This window comes from Gobio gobio (genome assembly GCF_949357685.1).
Source record: "Gobio gobio genome assembly, chromosome: 4".
Taxonomy (NCBI): domain Eukaryota; kingdom Metazoa; phylum Chordata; class Actinopteri; order Cypriniformes; family Gobionidae; genus Gobio; species Gobio gobio.
Window position 1 is genome coordinate 63,684,306 of NC_137100.1, and position 12,519 is coordinate 63,696,824.

The 12,519-nt window shown below is 37.4% G+C and overlaps 1 protein-coding gene across 1 annotated transcript in view; it reads right to left on the reverse strand.

Moving 5' to 3' along the window:
* Positions 1 to 2,403: 2,403 nt before the first annotated feature.
* Positions 2,404 to 12,519, reverse strand: part of mapkapk5 (MAPK activated protein kinase 5) — a 54,421-nt gene continuing 44,305 nt past the window's right edge. Inside the window, exons 11-14 of the mRNA XM_079815921.1 lie at positions 10,193 to 10,323; positions 8,850 to 8,965; positions 3,331 to 3,439; positions 2,404 to 2,992 (exon numbers count right to left, since the gene is read on the reverse strand). Of these exons, the coding sequence (XP_079672047.1) occupies positions 2,902 to 2,992; positions 3,331 to 3,439; positions 8,850 to 8,965; positions 10,193 to 10,323 (447 nt within the window). The 3' untranslated portion in view covers positions 2,404 to 2,901. The remainder of the gene's footprint in view (positions 2,993 to 3,330; positions 3,440 to 8,849; positions 8,966 to 10,192; positions 10,324 to 12,519) is intronic.

Sequence of the window (12,519 nt, forward strand, 5' to 3'; positions counted from 1 at the left end):
TTGGTGATTGTGAATAACTATAGTGTTCCGTGAGTATAACTCTAACACTAACGTGTGATGTGAATGTATGTCGCGTGGTTTGGGACGGAGTCAAATTATAGAATTTGTAGAAAAATTATTAATTAAAATGCAAAACCGGTTCAATATTATATTGAGAATTGTGGCATCCCTAGTATGAATGTAATCCGGACATAGGCCTACTATATCCGCCATGTTGTCGTTATGTGACCTACCAGCATCAGTTGTGTCGCTTCACTGCCATTCCCAAATCCTCTCCTGTGGCCTCATGGGATAGTAAACATTCCCATCATATGCACACTTCAGAATCTCGTAGGAAAGTAGTAGGTCATCCGGGGACTTGTTTCCTACTATTTTATGAGTACTGAGAATTCAGACATACTTCTTTTGTCACACACTACTATACAGTAGGTATAACCACCGTAGGAAAATCGGAATCTCAGTTGATTAAAGGGAAATGGTAAAATGTCACCATTTTGATAGGAAGTGGCAAGAAAATGCAGTCGAGTGTGGGTCATTTTTCACAACATAAATATATATCTCATAAATATAAACGTAGATTTTCACCAAATTTGACATGCTTGTGTATGGGGACACTCTGAAGAAGAAAAAAAAAGCGGTGGGACTGCACCTCTTGGTGGTGCTAAAATTGAACAAAACATGAAATTGGCTTTAACTACAGGACCGTTGTCTGATTGACTTCAAAATTGACATGTGTCTCTGTTGCTCATAGTCTATTAGGACATTAGTGTACCTTGTAAAACACGGCTGTCATTTCAATTACAAAACTGACAAAAAAGATCCAAAGCTGTAACTGAAAATGGTTTCGCATATTGCTATATTTTATAAACACATTGGCATATCGTTACGAAACTCCGGGTCTTGGGCACCATGAAGGTACTCAAAGTTGAGACAGAACCACTTTGTGGTGCAAAGTTATAATGAAATTTCCAAAAATGCTGCTATTGCAGTTTTCCTGAAGCTCCCAGCCATGCTTGCATGTCACCGTCCAATTTTTGGGGTTGCAGTTATATTTAGCCCAAAATTGGCTCCTATTGAAACCGTTAGTGTTCCTTCCGCCAAATAATTTTTTCCTCTGATTCCTTGGCTTATGGCGATTCGATTGCACTTTATGACGCCATTTTCTGTCGCAAAACTGTTCCTACCATTTTGAATTTTCCGAAAAAACTACTTTTGCGAACTCGTCTAAGACGGTTCGTCCGATTTGCACGAAAATGAACCAGATCATCTTCAGACCAGGCTGAGAGAAAAAACCTTACAATTCGAGTTGATTCGTCAAATGGTTTTTGATAAACGCGCAAACAAATTTTACGTAGCTGTTGCAAAAATACACTTAAGGCTATATCTCTGCAACGCTTTATCGTGTTCAAACCAAACTTGGTACAAGTCATCACAAGCATGACCTGAGGCAACATGCAGCGTTTCTGCGCAGCGCCACCTACTGGTGCGGAGATACGAAAAATGGCTATTTTTGCTTATAACTTCTGAACCGTTTGTCCAAAAATGAAAAGTGGTCTCCTCCGATTCGGGACATCATGCCGAGTCGACTGATATCCAATTTTACCATATCGTCCATTTTTGCTGTCGGACATTTTGAATTGTGTGCTAAAACGCTGTATTTTATGATCTCATGAACAGATTGTTACAAAACTCGGTATGGGTCATCAGCACGATGCCTTGAAGGAGCCTGAGAAGTTTTGAAACACGCCACCTAGTGGAGAATTTTTTTCCCCAAATACAAAAAGATGGGTGTGTTTGACTTATTTTCATGGGAGTAACTTTTTTGGTCTCTTGAATCCTTGCCGAGTCCAACGATACCAGACTTGCCAGGTTTCGGCTGATGGTTTGTGCAGCGTGGTAATTTAGCGCTTTAAAAACGTTAGCTGATATCTTCGAAACCGCTAGTCCAATCGAGACGAAACCAGCGTCAGAAGTTCAGAAACATAGGTTGATAGCTAAACGCTAATACCCAAATGTCAAAATATTGATAGTAAGGGGGAGTAAAATCCAATCAAAGTCAGGTGTCAGTCATTTTACCGTGTTTTTTTCATATAAATGTCTATAACTCCAAAACGAAATGAGATATTTTCACTAAAATTGACACACATGTATGGGTTCACTCCGAGGACACAAAAATATAATGATAGGACTGTGCCTCTTGGTGGCGCTATAACCGAACAAAATTCCCATTGACTACAATGCCTTTTTCAGCCTTTTTGCCTAAAATCATCTTAAAATGTGTTTAATTGCTCATTGCTGCCGTTGATCTGACACATTTTGGCATGTCTTGTCTTCTTCTTTGTGCTTGGCCCTGATAATGGCTGCTTGCCATAATTCAGTTAAACATCATCGGAAATACATTTTCAATCATTTTGCACCATTTTATTTGGCCCCATTAATGCTGCATATTTTATGCTTTTTTGTGATTTTGTAACAAAAAAGTGTTTTTCAGATGCGGAATAAACAAAATATATTTAATAACATTATGTAATCGTTTCCCAAACTGTGCATTACATCAATTTAGCATATTACATTTTAAAATCATACTTTTATCTTATTTACATACCTATTAAGAAGAATGACAAAATGTCATCTAATATAGACAGCATTATGTGCGATCCCTTCCATTTCTACTTCCCCAGAAATGAAAACGCTGCAATTTTTAAAACACGTTTCTTTACTGCAGTCTGTAGTGAAAACAAATCATACCAACAACAACTTGGTTTCAGCTAGAGATATACAACAGACTACAGCATGACCATGGAAAAAGGTCTGCAGTTTAATACAAAAGATGTTTTGCAATCATACGCCTAATGACAATTATAATGAACGGTACAAAAGAGAGAGAAATTTCAGCACTTGCTATTGGGAGTCTTGTAAATTTGTCTTTTCTTCGATGGCCTGTTTGACGATTTCAGCCAGCTTTAAGCGATCGACTTTGTCTGAAAATGATCTACCTGTGAAGAAAGAAAAACGGATAACAGATTGGAACTGGGCTTGATCGATCGGTCAATTCATACAGAAATGATGGCCTTTGAGATGAATTATGAATTTAATTAGTCAAGGATGGGATCCAAGCACTTGACAAAGAAAGCATCATTAACACTTAAAAGCATAAAGGGGTCATATATAAAGTTTTTGAAGATTTTGATCAGCTCTGATGCTGCACTTCCAAACCAAATCCTACGACCTCTTACCTGAATCTACTAAAAAAATATCGATACGAGTGCTCACCTCAAATTCACACAATTTCAGATTATTGTAAAAAGCACAGGTGATGTTCGAGTGCACCTACCATCCCAGCTTAACCCTTGCAATCCATCTCTGAGCAGCTTGCAGTCCCGATTGAAGCGCCACGCGTCATGCATAACTTCATTTAACTTTTCATCCTCATTGTCACCTGTAAAAACAACAAAAAGATACCGTAAGTACTACAATTTAAAATAATACTTCATGGTTGGTTGTTTGGAACCACCTAGTCCGTATTAATACGGCAGCTTAACACTTCAGCTCTGCACCCCCTCACCGACCCACCCGTGGGTCCAATATTGCATCATTATAATCATTTGAAAAAATCTATAAAAATGAAAAAATCTGTACAGCACAAAACTAGACATATATGGTATCGTTTGAAAGATTAGAACCTCAACTTTCTTGATAACCCAATCACTTTTTCATTTATGTTACATAGAAAAAGATAAGGTCTGAATTTTAATTTAAACAATTATCAGTAAATAATGGTAACCTAAAGCAGGGGTTTTCAAACTGGGGTCCTCCAGAAGGTTCAAAGGGGTCAAAGCAAAAATGAATAAATTCTACTGAATATTCTAACTGTTTCATTTCTAAATGTTTCTCTCCTTTCTTGTTCGTAAACAATATGTTGTATTTATAATGTCACCCTTACTATTTATCTAACAGTTTAAATATTTTTTTGTACAAAAAATAGATGGATTTTAGGAAGGGGGTTCATCATATTTGGGGGTCCTTGGCATCATAAAGTTTGAAAACCCCTGTCCTAAAGAATATAAGAAAATTAAATATTATGAAAAAATTAATAATTTCATTTCCCCTCAATGATGCGTCCCCTCCGCTCTGCGCGAGATGAAACACGAGCTGGATATAGACACCATCTCGAATATCTTCGTCTTCATGTTTTCTCATGATCTTGCAAAGCAACACTTGTTGTAAAAGTTCTGAAGAGCGTATTTTATCTTCCACAGGGTAAAGACATTTAAGCTATGTTTGATTATTCACTGCCAGAGAAAACTAAAGTAAAATGGCCTGTGTGTGTGAAATGCGCTATTCAAATAAACTTGACGCGCCTTACCAAGTCTAATAACAAGCACAAACTGTGTTAAATAAAATTAAGTAAAAAGGTAGCCTATTCGTCCTACAATGTTTTTCTACTTTCCCACAGTAAAGGACGTGAATGGGTATAATAGACTTAATTATAAACAAACGAAAGGAAGAAACGTTTATAATTCCCTGCGAAATGGGTGCGACGCGAGTGAAGATTTGAGAAAAGAAACGAGATGTATGTCCATGTGGGATAAAATGGACTTACGTTAGGCCTACTGTTAAAATTCACGGAAATCGCAAAACAGAATAAAAAAGCTAACGAATCTTGAATTGGGCTCAGCTACCTCTCATTCGGCATGAATCCATTCATGGCTGCGAATTTACTTTCTTTGTAAACAAAGCTTTGTGCTTCACTCTGTATTATTCACGTAAAACAGCATTAACATACAAAACACTGACGAAATTATAGTTTTGAATTAGAAAATGGTATTTATGTAAAGATATATTAAAATAAAAAGTGCACAACTCTTCTTAAGTGGAAGGAAGCTACTTTTTTACCTCACGTGCAACCTAGCGCGGAAGAGTCATTATTTGGGTTAGAAAAATAACGAAATTATAGTTTTTAAGTAGAAAATAGTATTTATGTAAAGAGATGGTACAATACAGATATAGTAAATTATATATTTGTATTAATAAAAAAAAACGACGATATCATCGTCCATCATGATGTTTTACTGTAAACATCGTCAACTGCCAATTTAGGAGACATCGCCCAACCCTAGAATAATATTAAATTTCATATTTATATATCACACAATCTCACCAAAAATAGACAAGTCATATATCAAATGAAAGCTCTTAACCTCAAGAATATCACTGTGCAGCCGATCCAACACTTTACAGTAACGTTATTATCAAAAGAATCACGAAGATGGAAATGACTCCTTTGAACAAGCAAACACATGAGTCATAATCCTGTTCGGATCAATAACGCGTTTTGAACCTAATAGCCTCAAACGCTATTATATCAGCTCGTTCCTTAGGTTGTTTTCTTCAAAATGAGACCATTTTCACAAGTCTGTGAGCAAGCATGGCCAAATGACACTGTAATACGTCACTGATGTCCAGATCAAAACATGTGATGCAGACAAATACTCTTATTATCCTTAGTTAGGATCGTCTTTGTTAGCCACGATTTGATGACGTCATCACGTATTGCGTCATACGTCAAAAAAGCTGAGTATCTCAGCTCTCTATAGACATGTCGATCATGCTTCTAGACCAATCAGAGCCCGAGATCTCCCTTTACAAAGTTGAGGAGGCGGATTTATTAGAGTTATTAGATAGTTTGCACAGATTAATCTCAATAACTTTTTTAATGCCTTATTCTCTAAAAAAATCTAAATATGCTGCAGAGCTGAAGTGGTTAAAGTCACTAATACACGACGTGAAGGGCAAAGAACCGCCCGATGCCAAGCGCATTCAAAATGTTTAAATGCACAACAAGCAGTGGATTTTCCCGCTTATACCACGGTCATTTGCCAGCATTGACAACTTAAATCTGTTATTGACAATTTGATTGGTCCGAGCAGCTCTGGTTCAAGCATAGTTGCTCCACAACCGTTCAGGTCCAGACCGAACTTCCCGACCTCAAATGTTGTGGGCGGGGCTAAGTTTGGCTGGCATCCAGGCTAAACAAAACCAGTCATAAGGGTACATTTTTTCAAATTGAGATTTATACAATCACCTGAAAGCTGAATAAATAAGCTATTTGTTAGGATATGACAATATTTGGCCGAGATATAACCATTTGAAAATCTGGACAAAATCTAAATATTGAGAAAATCGCCTTTAAAAGGCATAGTTCACCCAAAAATGAAAATTAGCCCATAATTTACTCACCCTCAAGTTGTCCTAGGTGTATCTGACTTTCTTCTTTCAGACGAATATAATCTTGAGTTATATTACAAAAGTCCAGACTAATCCAAGCATTAGAATTTGATTCATAGTTGCTCTGTTTTTGAAGTCCATAAAAAGTGCATCTGCCCATCATATAACTGCTCCACGCGGCTCTGGGGTGTTAATAAAGGCCTTCTGAAGCAAATCTACGCATTTGTGTAAAAAAAAAAATCCATATTTAAAACTTTATCAAGTAAACAGAGAGAGAGATAGAGAGAGAGAGATAGAGAGCAGCGACTGGGCCTCACCAATCAACATGTCAAAGTCCAAAATCATGATCTTCCAGAAAAAACCTCGCCTTACTGACAAAAAAATATCCTTTTACAATCGGGGTAACGCTTCTTAATCATGTCACACATTATAATTATTTGGGTCTTACAATCTCTGCTTCTGGAAAATTTGAGATGGCAATAAAAGATCTGACTGATAAGGCACGCAGGGCTTATTACAGTATACGAAGATCACTGTTCAAATTTAACCCACCTATTAAACTGTGGCGGAAAATTTTCAATAGCATCATCAAGCCCATTCTTCTGTATGGCTGTGAAATCTGAGGCCCCAAATTTAAACTAGACTATAAATATATCTTCCACCTCGAGTTCTGTAAGAACATCCTGGGACTTCACAGAAATGCTCCTAGTCTGGGCTGCAGGGCAGATTCCCTCTCCTGATCCAGAAGAGAGCAGTGAAGTTCTGGTTCCAACTCTCAGATGCCCACCATCACTGCGTGTGTGTGTGTGTGTGATGCCCACCATCACTGCGCTCTTACACACAGGGCAGGACACCCAGAGAGTGACCCCTTGCACTATTTAGTGGAAACACACCAACTAAATTCAACAATCCAATCAAAACTATCAAAACTTAAAGAAATACAAAAAAGAACCCAGGAAGAATACATCAACGATTGGCAAATCAAAGTAGAACAAATTGAAGTACTTCAGCAGAATAAAGAAAGATTATCAATTGGCCCCTTACTTGAATTAGAGACTATCGTCAGAGAAAACTCCTGACGAAGTAATTTTATTTTTTATAATTTTATTTGTTACATTTATATAGCGCTTTTCTAGGCACTCAAAGCACTTTACACATAGAAGGGGGGAATCTCCTCAACCACCACCGATGTGCAGCACCACCTGGATGATGCGACGGCAGCCATTTTGCGCCAGAACGCCCACCACACACCAGCTGATGGTGGAGAGGAGACAGAGTGAGGAAGCCAATCTGTATTTGGGGATGATTAGGAGGCCATGATGGACAGGAGCCAATGGGCAAATTTGGCCAATGGGCAAAAGTATCGTTTGAGTGAGCACAGTCTGTGTGTGGAGACGGGCCGACACAAGCAGAGCTGCAGAGCCAGAGAGCTCAGACTGTGTTCACACTGCCCTGATGGAGTCGAGTGTGTGTGTGTGTGTGTGTGTGTGTGTGTGTGTGTGTGTGTGTGTGTGTGTGTGTGTGTGTGTGTGTGTGTGTGTGTGTGTGTGTGTGTGTGTGTGTGTGTGTGTGTGTGAGAGAGAGAGCTCAGACTGTGTTCACAATGCCCTGATGGAGTCGTAGAGAACGAGCTGCACTTCCTCACACAGTGCAGCAAATAAAACAACATTAGAGAAACATATTTCACCCAAATTACTCAAATTTTACCTGAATTCCATCAAGCAAGCCACATCGACAAACTATTATATTTTAGGAGAAAAAGAGAAATGTGTTCACTTGGCAGCTCAGTTTGTGAGGGACAAAGGCTGAACCCTCTTCCCCTTTTTATTTTATTGTGTTGCTCTTTCCAGTCTCACCACTGCTCTCTGTAATTACCACTTGTGGAGTTATGATAACATATGTACAATATAGTACAATGTACATATGTTTGTTTTGTTTTTTCTTTAAGGGTTTTTATTTTTATTTTTTTTATTTTATCTATTTATCCATACCTGTATAACTTGTTACATGTTTATTGCTTTGGCAACATTGTACTATCCCACAGTCATGCCAATAAAGCTGAATTGAATTGATAGAGAGATAGATAGAGAGAGAGAGAGAGATAGAGAGAGATAGAGAGATAGATAGAGAGAGAGATAGAGAGAGAGAGAGAGATAGAGAGAGATAGAGAGATAGATAGAGAGAGAGAGAGAGAGATAGAGAGAGATAGAGAGATAGATAGAGAGAGAGAGAGAGAGAGAGAGAGATAGATAGATAGATAGATAGAGAGAGAGAGAGAGAGAGAGAGAGAGAGATAGAGAGATAGATAGAGAGAGAGAGAGATAGATAGATAGATAGATAGATAGAGAGAGAGAGAGAGAGAGAGAGATAGAGAGAGAGAGAGAGAGAGAGAGAGAGAGAGAGAGAGAGAGAGAGAGAGAGAGAGAGAGAGAGTGAGTGTGTACCAGCATCTGTTCAGCGTCTTTCTTTATTAACAACGAAGCAGAGTTTATTTACTTCAAAATAACGATGTTACAATTCAGCAGCGAAGCTTTTTTATTACTAAAAGCGAGTGACGTGTGTGTGTGTGCGCTTCAATGAAAACAGTGTCCAGACGCAGAAGTGAGTGTGTTCATACGTACCAGCCTGTGGTAAGATGCACTGTGCGATTACATCCCTTAGTTTTTCCAGAGACACGTTGGTGTCCTCTGCCTCGTTCTCTGGATCATTGATGAAAAGTTCATCACTAGGTTTGGTGCTGCATGAGGCAGAAATTAAACATGCATCTATAAGTGAATGCTGTTAAAGGGTTTATTCACACAAAAACTCACCCTCATACCGCTCCAAACCCGAAAGGGTTCATCTTCAGAACACAAATGAAGATATTTTTAATGAAATCCGAGAGAGATGTGTCCCTCCATCGGAGGTCTAATTTAACTTTATCAGCGAAAATAAACAGAAGCTCAACCGTACTTTCTTGACGCACAATAACAAACATCATTGGTTCTCACGCTTCAGCTTCCATGACCAAATATGAATGTTGTAAATAGTAGGCCTGTCACGATAACTACTTTTTATTTCGCGACATATCGTCCCAGAATTGTCATTTTGAGACCATTTTATGCCACTGAATATATAATCCTAATATAACAGCATAATAATGCAAGTAGACCTACACACTTTCAAATGAAAACCTTTTAATTCTTTAGATCATTGAAATTAAGGGTAAAAAATATATTATCCTAAATAAAAATAAAACAAATGGGATAAATAGTAAATAAACATTTTCCCTTGTGAAGCGGCTTTAACACTCATCGTTCTGCGTTGACATTTATATGTGCGCCGGAAAAGGGGATTGCGCGCTTTGAAATCCAAACTATCAGTAGTTGTCAGGAAAACACTAACGCCTCAAATGCCGCCTTTTTTCACCTGTCGATAACCGCTCTGTGTATGAAGGAACTGCCCGAGAAGCACTTTCACCTCCATCACGGAAAACATAAAAGATGACGGCACAATCGAGTAAAATGTTGGTGACATTCATTATCATGGAAACAAAATGGGCGATCTATAGCATCCCAAAAAATGATCGAGGTCATGTACATATATTGTGCGATATAATGATTATTGCGACAGGCCTAGTAAATATTGTTCGCTGTTCAATGTTAATATGTGAATAAAAGCCTAAATTAAATCTGCTCATCATATAAAGTGATGGCGTCTCTTCAGAAGACGATTCATATGGATTTATTTTAAAATCTCTTATTTCGGTATTACAGTATTTCGGTCTTTCAATGGAGGGGACAAAAACCTCTCAAGTTTCATCAATTCATCTTTGGAACACAAATATGTTTTTCTTATAGGTTTGGAACGACATGAGGGTGAGTAATTAAATGACAGAATTTGCCTTTTTGGGTGAACTATCCCTTTAAGGGTGAGCAGGTAAATGAAAACCACGGTCACGATTAACTGAACAGAAGAGACTCACCCAAGCAGTTTCCTCTTTCTCAAAATGGGGTTGTTGACAGAGTTGAGTGGCTTCAGACTGAGATTGAGGTCTTGTATCCTCATGTTGGCCAGTTGCTCAGCATGTGCCTGTTGGATTCCAGCCACAACTGCCTGAATGAACAAAAAACAACTCATATATTTACTATGCACATCCAGCAACAGCATGCATACATACAAGAAGTGCAGAAGTTTACACTCCACTAGTGCAATATGATGCATTGCACTGCTTTGTTCAATGATTCAACGAGTTCAAATTTTAATCTCTGCTCTGCTGCACGGTGAGGCATATTTTTTTATTTTTAAATAACCAAACCATTGTCTCCCTGAATTGATTCAACATTGAATCGAAATTGAGCTGAATGCGACTATTGTCATCTGTAGAGCTGCTTTATTGCTGAAATCAATAGTTTCATAGTTGAAGAACGATGCTCAAATTAGTGTTGATTCATGTTCAGTTCAATAACAGTGCCAATGTTGCACGATTGTCTACTGTAGAGCTGAAACTGAATTTGTTTTATAACTGATTAATTTTCCTGTTTATTTCTGTGAAGCTGCTTTGAAGAATCTGTGTTGCATAAAGCGCTATATAAATAAAAGTCAATCTAGCAAATGACAAAGCAAAGTTTGGGAATACCAGTAACATGCATAAATAGAGCACAACAGTCCGGTTCCGGAAGGAAAAACTCCATTCATTTTCTGAAATTGATCTCAAATTCAGAGGTGGACAGTAACTAAGTACATTTACTTAAGTACTGTACTTAAGTACACTTTTTGAGTACTTGATCTGTACTTTACTGGAGTACTATTTTTTAGGGATACTTTTACTTTAACCTCAATACATTTGAAAGACAAATATCGTACTTTTTACTCCACTACATTTCTATCAAGGTCCTCAAAGTCGAAAGTCGTTTCTATAGCAGCTTTAAAAGTCAGTGGATGATGTTTGTCTTCGTTAAAGGTATTTTTTTTTCTTTTGTTTTCTTTTTTTTTCAGACAGCCTATAAGTAAGCACTCTTGTATAGGGTCATGTGAAGTTTCCCAACATTTTTTTTAACAATGATCAGTTTACAGCAAAATGGAAGAAGACGGTTCCTCTGTGCAGTGTGTGGCCATGGCCATACTTAAAAAGTATGTTTCAGTTTTCTCAAAAGATTAAAGATTAGTTTAGTTGGCATACACTTTGATGCATGTCTCATAAAATGTTAAAAAATGTAGATGTCTGGGAGAAAGAGAAGAGTAAACAGTTGGGAGAATATTGGATGCGTATCAGTGTATAGGATCTGTGCATTCAGCCTTAAAGTGACAGCAGCTTTGTAAAGAGCTCTGTAACTTTTATACAAGAAATTGAACATTTCAATACTTGTATAAAAGTTACAATGCTCTATACAAATCTAAAGTAAAGAAATGAGTTTAAGGTAGTCGTATGCTAGCATGTCGGATGGAGCATCACTGACTGGCTTAAACCACCTTGGTGGCATAATGTGCATTTATACAACAATGCAACAGTATTAAAATAATGCATTGACATAAAAAAGGAAATGTACTTTTGATACTTAAGTACTTTTAAAAACAAATACTTCTGTACTTTTACTTAAGTAAAAATCTGTTTTTAGAACTTTCACTTGTAACGGAGTAATATTTGACCAGTAGTACTTTTACTTTTACTCAAGTAATAGAGTTGCGTACTTTGTCCACCTCTGCTCAAATTGATGTTTAACGATAACTTAAACCTTTAAAGACAGCCCTACTGTGAGCTACAAGGTTGTTCATCGGTGGTATTTGCTGCTGTTTAAGCCGTCAGCCTGCGTTATTTCATCTTAGTTTTAAAACAGTCATTTTTAACAGTGGAATTCATGGTGAAAAACTACATTACCCATGATGCTGCACAGGAATTTACACTAATCTGAGCCAAAACAAGCTAAAACGTACAAAAATGTCTACCATGAAGCGCTGCGAATGACGTAATCGAGTCAAAATACTTAAATATTTATGCATATTTTGCAACAAACTTAAGCTATAATGTTTATATTAGGGCTGTCAACGTTAACAACCCTTAATCGTCCCTCAAGTAGGGTTTATGTTTGAGTCCCTTGGGGTCAGATAGACCCCAAACTTTTACAGAGCGATTGCATAAGGAAATATAATTTTTTTTACATGGAAAACTATATATAAATTTTTTTATTTACTTCTCAACTATACATTTATGCTGTGTTTTTGTGGGTATTTGGTCATTTTTTACCTATTTACTGCACAAATACTTAACTATGTCATAAATTGGCTCATTAAAAAAAATTTTTTTATGAAAAA